The 17,681-nt window shown below is 43.5% G+C and overlaps 1 protein-coding gene across 1 annotated transcript in view; it reads left to right on the forward strand.

Moving 5' to 3' along the window:
• TBC1D22B (TBC1 domain family member 22B) overlaps positions 1-17,681 on the forward strand; it is a 79,626-nt gene that overhangs the window by 15,899 nt on the left and 46,046 nt on the right. Inside the window, exons 2-4 of the mRNA XM_025925493.2 lie at positions 2,967-3,023; positions 13,674-13,981; positions 17,183-17,362. Coding sequence (XP_025781278.1) covers positions 2,967-3,023; positions 13,674-13,981; positions 17,183-17,362 — 545 coding nt within the window. The remainder of the gene's footprint in view (positions 1-2,966; positions 3,024-13,673; positions 13,982-17,182; positions 17,363-17,681) is intronic.

Below are 17,681 nucleotides of genomic sequence, written 5' to 3' on the forward strand. Positions count from 1 at the left end.
TGTGTATGTTTTTAATTAAAACATTTAATTGATGTTTTAGAGTTTGTTTCGTGCCAATGGGTATAGAATTGCCCCATTCTTTTTTACAGATGTACCATCATTTATTTAATCAGTCCCCTCTTAATAATAATTTTCTTTTAATAGGTAAGTTCAGCCCTTTTATATTTGCTGGAATGACTGATATATTTTATTGTAGCTCTGTTTTTAATGTTTTCTTAAAAAAAATCTTTCACTGTAAGGACTACTTGCTTTGGGAGAGGGTGTGCATGTGTACATTCTGATAATTGGGAAAGTTTGTGTTTTTATTCTAGTTATATTGCATTTATAACTCTATACTGTATTTCTTGAGACATCTATTGACCGCCTACCATGATCAATGATGAAATTGGTAGTTGCATTTCTTGCCCTTTCCTCATCTGCTTTTACTTGATTATTTTTTCTCAAAGTTTTTTTTTTTATTTTTTTAAATGTTTATTTATTTGTGTGTGTGTGTGTGTGTGTGAGAGAGAGAGAGAGAGAGAGAGAGAGAGAGACCGGGCATGAGCAGGGGAGGGGCAGAGAGGGAGGAAACACAGAATCTGGAGCAGGCTCCGGGCTCTGAGCTGTCAGCACAGAGCCTGATGCAGGGCTCGAACCCACAAACTGCAAGATCATGACCTGAGCCAAAGTCTGACATCTGACCAACTGAGCCACCCAGGCACCCCTCAATTAAAGTTTTTTTTTTTTTTAATTTATGTATTTATTTTTGAGAGCGGGAGAGAGAGAGCACGAGAGCAAAGGAAGGGCAGAGAAAGGAGGAGAGAGAGAATCCCAAGCAGGCTCTGCGCTGTTAGCACAGAGCCCAGTGTGGGGCTTGAACTCACAAACTGTGAGATCATGGCCTGAGCCGAAACTAAGAGTCAGGCACTGAACCAACTGAGCCACCCGGGTGCCCCTATTTTTCTCAGTTTATCTCCTGTCCTAAAACATACTTATGCCTCTATGACTTGAGCTATCACCTTTAAATATCTTTTGAGCCTTGTCCATGAAAGATGAAGAAACCAACATACTTTAAAAAAAATTTTTTTTTAATGTATATTTATTTTTTGAGAGAGACAGAATGTGAGCTGGGGGGTGGGGGCAGAGAGGAGGGAGACACAGATTCTGAAGGAGGCTCCAGGCTCTGAGCTGTCAGCACAGAGCCTGACGCGGGGCTCAGACTCACAAACCGTGACATCATGACCTGAGCCAGGGTTGGACGTTTCACCGACTGAGCTGCCCAGGTGCCCCAGCCAACATACTTATTTGTCCACTCCATCGTCTGTTCCATTTTAACCTATGCCACTTACATTGTTTTTACCTTCTCTCCTCTAATCATGAAGCCTCAAATTTAAGACTTAGTCTTAAGGCTAAATTCATTAAATTCTTTACACGAGTCCTTTCACTGTAGTTTCTCTATCTCATTGTTCATTGAAGTTTTTCTTCTAGTAGTTTCTTCAGGAAGGAGTCAAGGAAACTATATTTCCTGGGTTCTTGCATCTTGCAACATGTTTTTCTGTCACCTTTGTATTTGAACAACAGTTTGACTGGATATATAATTATTCTCAAGTCACTCTTTTAATGTTTATTTCAAGAGTGAGCGTGAGTGGGGGAGGGGCAGAGAGAGAGGAGTGAGAGAGAATCCCAAGCAGGCTCTGCACCATCAGCACAAAGCCCAATGTGGGGCTCAACCCTACTAAACGTGAGGTCATGACCTGGGTTGAAACCAGGAGTTGGTCTCTCAACTAACTGAGCCACCCAGGCACCTGGCCCCTCAAGTCACTCTTTTTTATTGTGACCTATTCCATAAAACAGTTGTGTGGTATGATAACTTGACGAATAATCACAAAGTGAACACCCCAGAAGTGAGCAGGTCAGAAGCCCCTGGATCTGTTCTCGACCACAACTCTCTCCTTCCCTCTGAAGTAACCACATCCTTTTGTGTTAATCCCTCCTTCCTTTATGGGGTTATTGCTATGGATGCATCCCTAAATATATAAATCCTTTTTGCTGTTTTTGAAGTGTATATAAATAGAACAATACAGTATTTACCCTTTTATTTTTTGCTTGTTTTGCTCAGCACATTTGGAAGACTCATGCACATTATTACTTGTGTGCCCCATTTTGTATGTTTGTGTTGCTATATAATATTCTATTATACGAACACATTACAGTTTATTTTCTGTTGGACACTTGGGTTATTTCTAGTTTTAGGCTAAAAGGAACTATAATGCTATGAATAGTCTTATATATGTCTTCTGATACACATATGTATGTATTTCTATTAAGATACAGATTTGAGAAGAATATGCTAGGCTTTAGGGTATGCATATTTCGTTCCTCCTGGATATTGCCAACCTGTTTTTTTGAAGTGGGCTGTATCACTTTATGCGCCCACCAGCCACCAGTGAGTCACTTGGGTCACCCTTCCCTTGGTACCTAGTGTTGCTTCACTGTTGTTTAGCCCAGGTGATCTTTTGGGGTAGGTGATCCTCTCATTTTACAGACGAGAAAACTGGCTCAAAGTGGTCCAGTAATTTCGCGCAAGTTTACAGAGGTGGCGGATGCCAGAATGAGAGTTCTGGTTCAAACCATGCTGTCTCCGGCTCAAAAGCCTGTTATCTTTCTGTGCTGCCGTCTTTACCGATAGGATTTCCAGTCTGTCAGGTATATAAGGTGCTGAAGCCCCAGTGGAAAATGAACATTCTCCAGAGACTTAATTTTTTTTATGTTTATTTAATCTGTACACCCAATGTCCGGCTTGAACTCATGACCCCGAGATCAAGAATCACACACTCTGCCAACTGAGCCAGCCAGGTGCCCCCAGGCTGAAAGGCTTGGATGTGGTTGTCTTGGAGGAGACCTTCCAATTTTGTGATGCAGATGATACTTACCTGACATATTTAGCTTCCTGACAGTTTTCTTCTTTCTTTTTTTCTCGGTTCCAGCATCCAGCCTGTGTACGGAGCACAACACCCCCCTCTGGACCCTCGGCTCACCAAAAAGTAAGTCAAGATAGTTTTCCTTTCATGCATGTACTTCTTTTAAAAGTCTCAAACCTTCCCCTACTTTGTTGAAATGACAGTTTCTACTTTGATCTTTTCTAGCGTCTCCCCTGCTCTATTTTGGATCAAGAGATGAGCAATCTTCTTACCTCTAAATGATCTATTATTAAGTGGAAAATTAACTCACACCAGAGATTTATTTTCCTGCATTGGAAGCTGGTATATGCAGGGTTTGGTGTTGGACCCTTTGTTCTGATGGAAGGGTCTTTATTGGTTAAATATCGTCTCCAAATTGGATGACTGATGACCTTCTTGTAGGAGCCTCCTTTCTGGGGTTCATTGCTTCTGAATATATATATATAGGTCTGCCATCTTGTCTTCACTTATGCTATGAGGACTGGGGCGAATAGACTATAACTGTAGGGCTGGCATTCTTCAGGTCCTCTTTCTCCAGCCTCAAAGAAATCTAGCCATACAGTAGAGTTAAAAGCTCCCTGGAGGTTATTTCTCTAGTAAAATTCTAATAAGTTATTTTCGAACACAATAGAAACCCTGGTCAAACCCAAGATGTGTGCGTGTGTATTCACACCCCCAATTATCACTTCATCGCTCCTTTCTCTCATGGGCCATCAATCAGCCACAGTGAATTTAAATGAAGAGATGCATCATCATCTCAGATTTTCTAAGAATTTTGGGCTCTGTCTCTGGGCACGCTTCATCTTAAGACTTATTTCCAGGAAAGCTGTAGTTTGTGGTGAAAGCTGAATGATTTGAGAGGTACAGGAGACCTAAGTTGTCATCTTTCTGGGGCCCGTGTAATAATATTTACCCTTTCTTTCCTTAACAGTCAAGGAAGGAGTAAAGATAATGTATATTAAAGTATTTTGAATACCTACAAAAATGCCATAACAGATGTACATTATCAATGTTTTAATATTTAAAGTTTTTTTTTAATGTTTCTTTTGAGGGAGAGAGTGCATGTGTGTGCACGCAAGCGGGGGTAGGGGCAGAGTGAGCGAGAGAGAGAGAGAATCCCAAGCAGGCACTGCACTGTCAGCACAGAGCCCAGTGTGGGGCTTGATCTCACAAACCGCGAGATCATGACCTGAGCCGAAATCAAGAGTCAAATGCTTAATTGACTGAGCCACCTAGGCACCCCGGCATTTTAATATTAAAAAAAAATAATAACTTGGGGCGCCTGGGTGGCGCAGTCGGTTAAGCGTCCGACTTCAGCCAGGTCACGATCTTGCGGTCCGTGAGTTCGAGCCCCGCGTCAGGCTCTGGGCTGATGGCTCAGAGCCTGGAGCCTGTTTCCGATTCTGTGTCTCCCTCTGTCTCTGCCCCTCCCCCGTTCATGCTCTGTCTCTCTCTGTCCCAAAAATAAACAAAAAAAAAAAACCAAAAAAACCCAAAAAAAACCCCACAAAAAAACGTTGAAAAAAAAATAATAACCTAGCTGAATATGTGGTGAACTTTCTGTAATTCTACCAACTCATTGCAAAAAGATGGCAATTTGGCCGGTATGTGGAAGGTACGGTCTTCTGAATCACTTTGGAAGCGTGACTGCTATTCTTTTCTGTAATGCACAGTTTTTACACCAGAAGCCACGGTATAAGCTCTTTGAGGGCAGGGATTTTGCTTTATTCACCACTGTACCCTTAGTACCTAGAAGAGCACGCAGCGCGTACTAGGCACTTAGTAAACATTTATGGGTTGAAGGAATGAAATCATTGCATGCACTTAGACAGTGAGCTTTACTTTAGTGCTTCTTAGTTTGTACCTTGCTCTTCATAGGGGAGCATGTTTTCTGTGACAATTGTGTGGCATTCACATTAAGTAGAATGGATACTCTTCCCTGGTTTTACCAATAGCAGACTATCTGGTCTGTCGGTAGGTACAGCCGGCACTACTTAACTAACAGTCTTCCCTGCCCCTGCCTCTTCCTTGCTCAAGAACCATAATTTTATTCAGCTCTTGAGCAGGTATCTGTATTAGTTTAAGCCTTTTATAATAATCTTTTGGTAATCACAGTGACTGGCCTGCAGTGGGCTTATGTCATTGGTTCTGGCCCATGAGATGTAAAAGTCTCCTGAGGGAGGGTACCTGGAAAGATGTTCCTGTTCCATCAGAGAGAGATCATTTTGTGAAGAGAGCCTCTTTTTGTCTCTACTCACCTTTCCTGCTTTTGAATGTGGTGGTGTGGAAATAGATGCTGAAAGCTGTAGCAGGTAACTTGTAAACTGAGGGAACGGGTAGGAGACCCTCAGACACCTGCCGAGTAGTGCCTTGACATCACGGTCTTTACAATTTAAGCATCAGAGGTTGAGGATTTTTTTTTTTAATGTTTTTATTTATTTTTGAGAGAGAGAGAGAGAGAGCGAGCGAGAGAGCACAAGCCAGGGAGAAGCAGAGAGAGAGGGAGACACAGAATCTGAAGCAGGCTCCAGACTCTGAGGTGTCAGCACAGAGCCGGACATGGGGCTCAAACTCACGAACTGCAAGATCATGACCTGAGCCTAAGTTGGAAGCCCAACCAACTGAGCCACCGAGGTGCTCCCAGTGGTTGAGGATTCTGTTCCTTGTAGCCAGTTCTGTTCACAGCCAGGATTTGTTGATTGGTAGATCCATTCCAGTGTATTTTATAATTGCCTTTGATGAATACGTGGCTAACACAGAAATCACTCAGTCCACCCATGCATAAGGCAGTCGAGGGTACTGTCCTATTTTATGTTCACGTCAGAGTCACCACACCTTGTCTGCATCTGTTATCGAGTGCATTTTCCCTGACTCTGTATTGAGGACAGGTCTTGAGGAACATTCCCATATCCCAAACTGCCAAGACAAATTTTATATACTTTTGTTTTCCCAGCTATTAGTTATATAAAACCACAAAAGTTTTCACTGATCATTCAGGAGAGTTGCAATCAACTTTATTTTCTTTTTTTTTTATAGGTTTAATTTTTTCTTCGTGTATCTTACTTAAATATCATTCTCCTTTTATTTGTTTTTAAAATTTTGTTTTAGAGAGAGTGAGAGCTAGGGGAGAGGGCAGAGGGAGAGAGAGAGAATATCCCAAGCAGGCTTCACGTTCAGCGTGGAGCCTGATGCAGGGCTCAATCCCACAGCCCTGGGATCATGACCTGAGCTGAAATCAAGAGTTGGACACTCCACCGACTGGGCCACCCAGGCGCCCCTGCAATCATACTTTCAATAGAAGTAATCACTTAGCTCTGCAATTTGGGAGGAATAGAATTGTCACTGAATAAATTGCCGCCTCTTTTCATGCACTTGGTGGTTTGTTAGCACTCTGCAACATGGGACAACCTCTAGGTCTGCACTGGACCATTTTACAGTTCCAGATTGTTACTATAAAACATTTATCGCCCTTATTTTAGTACCTTTGTTGGGACATTTTTATTACTTTCTCCTCTGTGTGATTATCATTCCACTTCAGACTGCCATTAATTACCGGTGGTTAAGCCCCATCACAGCAGAAGCCTTTACACTGGGTCTTCAATCATCTAAACTGCATGAGCACAGTACATCGTTCCCTGTCTGTATATACTGACTTCAATTTGCCAAATTATTACCATTACTGATAATATTGCCAGCAATAATTTTTACAGCTCGGATGAAGCTAGCCTTACTGCAGAGTGGCCCCATTGGCCACTTGATGGTATGACAAGCCTCTAAATTTATTGTTTTCTGAATTGCACTAAAGTACGATCCTGCTTGCGCGTTACGAAGCTGGTTCACACGCAGCCACACTAGTTATCGGGATGACTGGATTTATTTGAATGTCACTGAATTCCCCGCTTGTTTCAGACCCCTCACCAGTGTCAGACATTATTTTTCTGAGTAAATTTGTGTACTGTTTCTGTTAAGCGAGCAGCCATGTCAGTAAAACGGTGTAGCCTCAATCAGATTACAGAATGATTGATCTTTTGTTTCCTAACCAGTAGAACCTGTAGCCACTCTTGTTCAAAACATCCTTTGGGGCTTGTGTCAGCATTCAACAAGTTACCATTCACCAAACAACTGATTTCTCTCAAATGTGCCACTTAATTACGTTTTCAGGAGTTTTAGGGTCGTGTGCACTCCTTGAATCTCTTTTTCTTCACCACTTTCTAGCTTCATGATCTTGGGCAAATTACTCAACCTCTCTGAGTCTCCTCATCCGTGAAATAGAAGTAATAAGACTCAGGTCAGAGTTACTGGGAGAATTAAGAGGTCTCTGTGAAAGTGCTTTTGAAGCTATAATTTGGCATTCGGTCGTAAGGAGGCGCGATGGAGGTGTCTGTGACAGGCCAGTTTGGTTGTAAGTCTGACACAGATCAGTTTGAACAACCTTGGCTGAACTTCAAGCCACACTGTGGTTGTTAGGATACCTCAGGTTGGCTATCAATTAGTTGGGGCCATGTTAAAATGAGGCAGCCTATAAACCAGAGGTACCCCCAGCTGGGATCACCTGGATTGGTTTTTTCACTGGGCCTCCTGATGTCAAAAGAGAAGAGCGGTGTGTCTCCTCCAGGGGCCATATTCCTGAATTCAGCCTCTTCCCATTCCGGCTACCAACACACACAGCCCGTTCCGTGTAGACAGGAGACGATTGGCACAAGGCTAGAGAGTTATGGCTGTCAGCTGTGCACACGTGGGGGCACTACGGCTGTGGTGGTATGTGCTCCGTTTGCCTGGCAACTCCTCTTCCTGGGCTGCAGATCTTACTAGACCTCCTTTTCTAGGTAGATGAGTTAAAGAGTGTATGCAGGCCGTCAGGTCAGGTAGACCTAGATTTGAGCCCAGACTTTGCTGCCTGCTCATGACCTCAGTAAGCCTCAGTTTCCTGATCTGCAAATAGGAATAATAATAATAATAATACCTCAAAAAGTAATAGTACCTTATAGCCTTATGAATGAGCATTGATCAGAAAATGGGTATATATAAATATTAGCACAGAACCTGGCACCTAGTAAATAGCCAATACATTCACACTTTAACGTATGTATAAATTTATATTCTCTCCTTTGGAGAGAACAAAATGAATAAACATGGAAATGCTTCAACTTTAAATCATCCCACCGTTGTTGCTGGTCTGTAGATTTTCTTGTTTCCTCTCAGTGGCAACCCAGGAACCTTTTCACTCTGACCTGCCTCTTTCATTCTGTAACTGGTTCTCACCAACCCTCAGTCCTCACACTCCTACCCCTCCTGGTGGTACCAACCCCTTCCTCCATGAAGGCCTCTTTCCAGAAGACGGAGCTGACTTTTTTTGACTGGTTGGTTGCGTTCTGGGTTTTGTGGAATAGGCATCTCTAAAATAATTTTCAGTGGCCTCAAGATGGTCTGCTTTGAGTCTGTCTTCCTGTCACAGGGAATGACAGCCTTTCCTCCTTTCTTTGTTCTTCAGTGTGTTGCAATATGTCCTTCCAGTTTCTATTTGCAGAAGTCTTCACCTGAGTAATTCCAATTCTTAATCTCAATAGTTGACTTATATTGAATCTTCATCTCCTTCAAAAAATGTAATGAAATACTTGAATGCTTAAAAAGATGTAAAGAAAAATATAACAAATCCTCATGTACCCACCACTCGGCTGATTTACCTCCTTTGTTTGTACAGATGTGTTAGAGCCTGAGTCTTGGTCCCATCTCTTGGTGCAATGTTTCCATCCAGTGCAGCGTGTATGTGTGCTTCACCCAGTGTTAAACTATCAGCATCCAGTCACTTCTTTGGCCTGAGTTAAAATTTAGCTTCTTGGGGTGCCTGGATGGCTCAGTCAGTTGAGCGTCCGACTTCAGCTCGGGTCATGATCTCACAGTCTGTGAGTTCGAGCCCCGCATCGGGCTCTGTGCTGACAGCTCAGAGCCCGGGGCCTGTTTCAGATTCTGTGTCTGCCTCTCTCTCTGACCCTCCCCCGTTCATGCTCTGTCTCTCTCTGTCTCAAAAATAAATAAATGTTAAAAAAAAATTAAAAAAAAAATTTAGCTTCTTGATTTGATGGCTTATTTTAAAAATCTTAAAAATATCAAGAGAGTATTTAAGAGGGGCGCCTGGCTGACTTAGTTGGTAGAGCATGTGACTCTTGATTACTGGGTCGTGAGTTCAAGCCCCATGTTGGGTGTGGAGCCTACTTTAAAAAAAAAAAAAAAGAGAGAGAGAGAGGGTATTTAGGAAACATCAACCAGAAAAACACGGTGGTTAATCTTGGTATCCAAGGTACTCCATATCAATCAGTTGGGTTCATTGTGTGCAATCTTGAGGTACACATAGCCTCCAAAGAGGAAAACGACAGTAACCACGAACTTGTATGCAGTATTTTATTGGTGGCAGAGCTTTCTTACACATCTGCCTATTTGTTCTTGACAGTGGACCCTCTGAGGCTCCCTTTCTACATCCCCCTTTACAAAAGAGAAACAGTCATAGTGATGGGTCCAGAACCTGCAGCCTCAGCAGGTCCACAGACGAGTACTTTGCCTCTTCTGGCTCGTGGATGGATTTTTGACAGCAGATATTCACAATGTGTTGTCCCAGTTTTATTTTCTTTGATTTGAGCTCTTGCTCGTTTCTGATCGTTTGTTTAGTAAGTTTATAAGTACCCTTACTTTGGGGATTGATGAAAGCCAACAACCTTATCCACTGGTTAATAATATGCTCACTGTAGAAGACACAAATAATTCAGAGACCTATAGAAATGAAATGAAATATCCCCTATAATTCCACAGCCTAGCGATAAGCACTGTTAACATTTTGATGTATTTTCTTTCTGGTCTTTTCTATGCATATACTTTTTTTTTTTAATATAGAGATTATAAAAATATATTTTTTTGGCTCCAGTTTTCACTTTATTGAGATCGTTTTCTAGTGTTACTTAATAGCCTGTGAGATGTGCTTTTTCAGTGGCATTATAACATTTCATCTGGTGGCTGAACAAATTTCATCATTCCAATTTCTAGATGTTTATGCTGTTTTCAGTTTTTACCCAAAATAACACCATGATAAACTGTCTTAGATCCTTTGACCCTCTGGTTATTTTGTTAGGGTCAGAAATTATAAACCATTTTCGGGCTTATGGTATGTATGTTGCCAGATTGTTTTCCAGAAGGCTGTACAACATACACCCTCACCTGCACCATTAGATGGCGGTCCCACTGCACCCTTGGCAACACTGAAGAGAATGCTGTTTAGATCTTTGCTAACTTGGCGGGTAGAAAATGGTATTTTGTTTCTATCACATTTGAACTGCTGCATCTTGTAATCTAGTTTTCTCCCTTGTATTTTGTGTGATGTCTTCTCTTCCTTTACTCTGTGTAAGACCAGCTTTGAAAACAATGCCTGAGTTAAAATCTTACTCCTTTTCTGATGCTAATAGTAAGGACATATTGATGAGCTGAGCTGTATGAGCTCCCAGACTGAATTTATCAGTGTTAATAACAATTATCTTTTAGGATAAGCATTGGACTCATCGAGGGAGATGAGATGGGTTGTTAGACCACCCACCTTTACCCAAAGGGAAGAAACAGCTCCTGGAAATGGGGAAATTCAGCTCTTCTGGCAGAACCTTGTTTCCCCTCTAGTATCACTGTGCTTTGCTGGAGGAAACAGGGAGGCAATTAGTGATGTCTTTTTTTTTTTAAACATAATACTTAATTTTATTTTTTTAATTTACATCCAAATTAGTTAGCATATAGTGCAACAATGATTTCAGGAGTACATTCCTTAATGCCCCTTACCCATTTAGCCCATCCCCCCTCCCACAACCCCTCCAGTAACCCTCTGTTTGTTCTCCATATTTAGGAGTCTCTTATGCTTTGCCCCCTCCCTTTTAAAAAATTTTTTTTCAACGTTTATTTATTTTTGGGACAGAGAGAGACAGAGCATGAACGGGGGAGGGGCAGAGAGAGAGGGAGACACAGAATCTGAAACAGGCTCCAGGCTCTGAGCTGTCAGCACAGAGCCTGACGCGGGGCTCGAACTCACGGACCGTGAGATCATGACCTGAGCCGAAGTTGGACGCTTAACCGACCAAGCCATCCAGGCGCCCCCCCCCCCGTTTTTATATTATTTTTCTTTCCCTTCCCTTATGTTCATTTGTTTTGTCTCTTAAAGTCCTTATATGGGTGAAGTCATATCATATTTGTCTTTCTCTGACTGATTTCACTTAGCATCATACCCTTCAGTTCCATCCACGTAGTTGCAAATGGCAAGATTTCATTCTTTTTGATTGCCGAGGATTACTCCCTAGTATATATATATATACCACGCTTTCTTTATCCATTCATCCATCGCTGGACATTTGGGCTCTTTCCATACTTTGGCTATTGTTGATAGTGCTGCTATAAACATGGGGGTGCATGTGCCCTTTGAAACAGCACACCTGTATCTCTTGGATAAATACCTAGTAGTGCAATTGCTGGGTCGTAGGGTAGTTCTATTTTTAGTTTTTTGAGGAACCTCCATACTGTTCTCTAGAGTGGCTGCACCAGCTTGCATTCCCAAGTGATGTCTTTACTCCAGTGCATTCAGGCTCCAGGTGTAAATGTACACAAGGTTTGGGATTTGAGGGATGTTAGACAAGACTGAATTAGAAATGTCCCAACCACATAGTCCCCAGGATCCAGAATAAGGGCCCACAGATGTTAAAGGGGAGACCTAAAGAGGAAAAGGTCAGGAAAGTAGGAATGATTCGCATGACTCCTAGGACTAAGCTCTCTTTCCTCAGTGAGTCAATCTAGTTTTCCCAAACTGTCGTCATGTACCATCTTCACGTTTTTTTGCCAAAGTCTGTTCTGTTATTTTACTGAATGCATTTTTTAAAAATAACCTCTTAAAAAAAAAACACCTCAATTAGATTTGTGTGTGTGTGTGTGTGTGTGTGTGTGTGTGTGTGTGTGTGTGTTTAAGATTTTATTTTTAAGTAATTGCTACACCCAATGTGGGGCTCAAACTCACAACCCTGAGGTCAAGATTCACATGCTCTACCGACTGATCCAGCCAGGCGACCCACATTGATATATATATATATATTTTTTTTTTCTTAATATGAAATTTATTGTCAAATTGGTTTCCATACAACACCCAGTGCTCATCCCAACAGTTGCCCTCTTCAATACCCATCACCCACCCTCCCCTCCCTCCCTCCCCCCATCAACCCTCATATTGTTCTCAGTTTTTAAGAGTCTCTTATGGTTTGGCTCCCTCCCTCTCTAACCATTTTTTTTCCTTCCTCTCCCCCATGGTCTTCTGTTAAGTTTCTCAGGATCCACATAAGAGTGAAAACATATGGTATCTGTCTCTCTCTGTATGACTTATTTCTCTTAGCATAGCACTCTCCAGTTCCATCCACGTTGCTACAAAAGGCCATATTGCATTCTTTCTCATTGCCACATAGTATTCCATTGTGTATATAAACCACAATTTCTTTATCCATTCATCAGATGATGGACATTTAGCCTCTTTCCATAATTCCACATTGATATTTTATCTTTTTTTTTAAATTTTTTTAATGTTTATTTATTTTTGAGAGGGAGAGAGAGACAGAGCATGAGTGGGGGAGGGGCAGAGAGAGAGAGGAAGACATAGAATCCGACGCAGGCTCCAGGCTCTGAGCCGTCAGCACAGAGCCCGACGCGGGGCTCGAACCCACGAACCGTGAGATCATGACCTGAGCTGAAGTCGGACACTTAACCGACTGAGCCACCCAGTCTCCCCACATTGATATTTTAAAGTAAACCTCATCACTTCTGTAAATTAGAAGTGGAAAGCTAATTATCATTTGCCAAAAATAGAAGAAGTAACCTTAAAAGTAAACACAGTGAAAAAAACAATACTCTCTTATTAAGAAAATTCTAAACCAGCTGATGTTGCTTGCAAACATGTTGATCTGAGGCTGTCCTCTCTTTGTTAAAAAATAGTCTTAAAGACAGAGTAGCACCATACTGAGACTGTCTCCTTTAGGCTAGCTGAAGGACTTTAACAGAATGAAAAAGGAACATCTCATTCATTCTGGAACTTGATGTTTCATGCTACATATGGACTGCCTAAAATTATCTCTGGTTCTGCCAGGAGTTCATGTCCTACTCTAAGGAATAGTTTAGGTTATGTTACCGTAGCAGATTAACTCTGGAATCTCAGTGGATTGTCACAACAAAGGTTCATTTATTCCTTTCTCATGCTACGTGTCCAGAGTGGAGTTGAGTGGGAGTGGAGGGCAGGCTCTACCCTACGCAGTCACTCTGCTTCCCAGGTGAGGGAGGCGCCTGGCCAGTTACCACAGTAGAAGAAAGCTTATAGAGAGAGAACTCATCCCTGTGCTTGTCTGCTTTGGCTTTGGAGTGATTTCCTCACTTCTCTCTTCAGCTTATTGGCCAGAACTAGTCTTCTAGCCTTGTCTGAATACGGGGCGGGGGTGGGGGGGCTGGGAAGTATAGGGGAGCACCTGGGATATTTGGTGAGCATTTTTGTCTCTGCTCCATCAGTCTCTGCAGTATAGTGCTGGTCTAGATGCCTCTAGATGAGGAATGGATACAGCTGTTTTTATTTGTAGAAGGTAAAGATTATATATCAACTAGTTTGTCATACTGTTCATATTAAGCCAGTGAAGGTGGTCAGAAGTGTCAGATCATTCCCTGGTAACGATGTCTCCTTTCTTAAAGCTTCATCAAAGAACGGTCAAAAGTCAACGCAGTTCCTTTGAAGAATAAGAAGGCCTCCAGTTTCCATGAGTTTGCCCGGAATACCAGTGATGCTTGGGACATTGGCGATGATGAGGAAGAGGACTTTTCCTCCCCTTCTTTCCAAACTCTAAACTCAAAAGTTGCTCTGGCGACCGCAGCCCAAGTCCTAGAAAACCACAGCAAGCTGAGGGTGAAACCAGAACGCTCCCAGTCAACAACATCCGATGTTCCTGCCAGCTACAAGGTCATAAAGTCCAGCAGTGACGCTCAGCTGTCCAGAAATTCCAGTAAGTCCATCCTGCTCCCTTCCACAGCCTCACCCTTTTCAGCAGAGTGCACCTCAAATGAACAGTTTTTCTCTAGGGCATTACTCAGATCTTCCATTGAATGGTAAATGCGAAAGCTCAAGCCTGAGCCCAATGGGTCATAGACTCTGCTTGTTCCGCCCCCACACCTTGATGGCTACTTGGGGCTTCACTTGCTGACACCCCATTTTTGCCTGCCGTTTTGTTCTTCCTTTCCCTGTGATGGGGTCTAGAACTTTTGCTCTTTGGTTGCTTCACCTTTCTTTGGGCCTGGTCAGGTTTAAGATTATTGACTCATGTATGTGAAGTTGTTAGTGGCTGAATGTCACAAACGTGTGGCACTGTTGTTTGGCCTGTTCGGCCCTGGGGAGCAGTCACTAGTAAGGTTGTTCCTTTCCTGTTCCTAAGGAATGGAGCAACATGTGCCCGGAGGCTCTGTGTCACAGCCTCAGGTTGGGGGCGGCGTGGGAGGAGACACGCCTTCTGTTTCTTTTTGGGAAACTGGCTTCTGCAAGTGGTTGAGGTAATGGTGGTTTTATCAGATGTTTGGGGTCTCTCAGTGTACCCTCTTAACTATCCATTGCTGTATGTAATTTTGCTCTAGAGGGTTTTATGGAAGCCAGTTATTCTGAGTCAGAGAGGGAAGTGTCATTATTCCAGTGAAAGTTAGAATGGCTGACTGGTAAAGGGCGAAGGGAAGTGGAAGAATGTCAGAGCCTGGCGTGTGTCCCGACTCGTGCTCTAAGAGAACAACTTCTGCAGTTTCAGAATAAGCACGTGGTCATGAACTTAGGCTGTGAGGCTGTTAAAATGCCACAGTCACTTTCCATCGCCGATCGGGCTCCAGGTTCCACCTTCAGTGTCGTGCCCACGTGGGTGTTCGGTGTTGATTGGCCATAGCTATAGGCTGTTGGAAGTGTCTGTGTGCTGTGATTGAGGGTCTTAAAGGATCTCAAGTGTGAGGAAGCACCCCCCCTCCCCGCCCCCATCCCTAGTAAAGGTGCAGCCCTCATACAGCCAGGACCGTCCAGAACATTCCCTTTATGAGGTCCCCTCCTGTGAACATCATGTGTTAATCTGTGATATCAGAGGTGCCCATCGCTCTCAGGCCGCCAGTGTGTGGTCTGTGTTTCCTAGGCCCCAGCCTAGGCATCCCAGCCAAATACCCTGTGACTGTTGCTTCTGTAAACCTTCTAGTTGTGCATGTTGCTGAGTGCTCATCTTTTTTTTTTTTTTTTTCCAAGAGAGGATTTATTTTTTATTAAAAAAAAAATTTTTTTTAAGTTCATTTATTTTTGAGAGAGAGACAGAGCATGAACAGGGGAGGGGCAGAGAGAGAGGGAGACACAGAATCCAAAGCAGGCTCCAGGCTCTGAGCTGTCAGCACAGAGCCCAACGCGGGGCTTGAACTCACAAACCACGAGATCATGACCTGAGCCGACATTGGACACTTAACCAACTGAGCCACCCAGGTGCCCTGTCTTTCTTTATTTTTTGAAAAATGTTTATTTATTTTGAGAGAGAGAGAGAGAGAGAGAGAGAGCATGCATGCCAGCAGGGGAGGGGCAGAGAGAGAGGGAGAGAGAATCCCAAGCAGACTCCATGCTGTTAACACAGAGCCTGACATGAGGCTTGATCTCACAAACTGTGAGATCATGACCCGAACCAAATGCTTAACCAGCTGAGCCACCCAGGAACCCCTCATCATTTAATTCTTGTTGTGAGTCCTGCCTTTTTTTTTTTAATTTTATTTTTTATTTTTAAAAATTTACATCCAAATTAGCATATAGTGAAACAATGATTTCAGGAGTAGATTCCTTAATGCCCCTTACCCATTTAGCCCATTTTTTTTTTTAATGTTTATTTTTGAGAGAAGAGAGAACATGAGCGGGGAAGGGGCAGAGACAGTGGGATAAGATCTGAAGCAGGATCCGTGCTGACAGCACAGAGCCAGATGTGGGGCTTGAACACATGAACTTCGAGATCATGACCTGAGCCGAAGCCGATGCTTAATTGACTGAGCCACTCAGGTTCCTTGTAACTCCTGCTTTTTAAGGCCCAGATAGATAAAAGAACATGAAATAGTTATGGAAGGACAGTCAGAATTTAAAACTGACTTTACTTTGGGGTAGTAAAATAAATAAGGATTTTGGAATCAGACAGACCTAAGGTGGCATCTCAGGTCTCACTAGCAAATCACTTTTAACCTCTCTGAGCTGTGGTTTCTTCATCTGTAAAGTAATAATTCCTACCATATGTTGCAAGAATCAAATGAGAGATCCTATGTAAATGTGACCAGCATGATGCCTTATACATAGTAGGAGCTCAGGAAATGTCAGTCCTATACTGCTCGTTTCTCCTTCCTATCATCTGGGTTAGAAATGTCAAGAACCAGCCATGTGGTTCTGCCGGGGTCTGTGTTCTTGTTATTTCAGTCATATCCCAGCAGAATTAAAAGCTGGCTCACCTTGGTGGGAAATGTAGGAGCACAGAGGAACCCAAAACAGGGTTGCCTGGGGCCAGAGCCTCTCACCTGCTGTGCAGGGCACATTGATGGGCCAAGAACAGCTTCGGGTTGTGCCATGGATATTGATCGTCTCAGCCCTTGGGCCAGCTGCATGGGGCCTGGGGCTTCAGGCAAGCAGCCACCTGTTTTTATTACATGTGCCCTACTTACATGCCTAACCGACTGAGCCACTCAGGTTCCCTGTGACTCCTGCTTTTTAAGGCCCAGATAGATAAAGAATATGAAACAGTTATGAAAGGACAGTCAGAATTTAACTCACTGCTTACGTGCTCTGTGATGTGGAAAGGGAAGGCAAACACTACCTTAGACCGTGTTGCCCCCACGTTCAATATTAGGCATGAAGACACATCCCAGGTTGGGGTAGAAAGAAAACATCTGATTTCCACCCAGAGTTGCCAAAAAAGTTGTCACAGTTGCTACGGCCTCTGGAGACTGTTAGCACATAAGATGCCTTGGGAGCCTGTGATAAAAATGCAGCCCTTCCCCCAGGCAGACGGTTTCCGTCCCTGGCTGCCCTCAGCGGGCACCTTGGGGCAGCGCGCCAGCTGCTCGGACCCGGTTCTGGTGGAGGGGCCAGTACTGAACAGCCAGCTCAGGGTCCCTCCACGTCCATGCTCTACATTGCCGCCTGTTCTCTTTCTCTTTCATTATCACAGGTGACACATGCCTGAGGAATCCACTCCACAAACAGCAGTCACTCCCTCTCCGACCCATCATCCCCCTGGTTGCCCGCATCTCGGACCAGAATGCTTCCGGGGCGCCCCCGATGACTGTCCGGGAGAAAACCCGCCTAGAAAAATTCCGTCAGCTTCTCTCCAGCCACAACACTGACTTAGGTGAGTCCCCATGAGCCCCGGGCAAGGTAGGACCTCTTGGTGACTGGAATTCTCAGAGACCTGGAAGCTATTGCTCTTTATTCTTCCTTCTTTTACTTTTCCAGCATCTCCTGATCTGGTGCCCATTGCAGTGACATGCAGGTATTAAGTCAGAAGTATGTTACTAGAAATTAGGGACCAAATTAGGTGGGACTGGATTCTGCGGCCCGTAGACCATAGTGTAGCTGTTCTGGCTTTGGTCTCCTCTGCCTCGAGGCAACTCTGACTCAAATCCACACCCACGGGTCTCTCTTTGCCCCCCTGAGTCTGATCTCCGAGC

The sequence above is a fragment of the Puma concolor genome, chromosome B2, assembly GCF_028749965.1.
Source record: "Puma concolor isolate L17-30 chromosome B2, mPumCon1.1.hap2, whole genome shotgun sequence".
Classification (NCBI taxonomy): domain Eukaryota; kingdom Metazoa; phylum Chordata; class Mammalia; order Carnivora; family Felidae; genus Puma; species Puma concolor.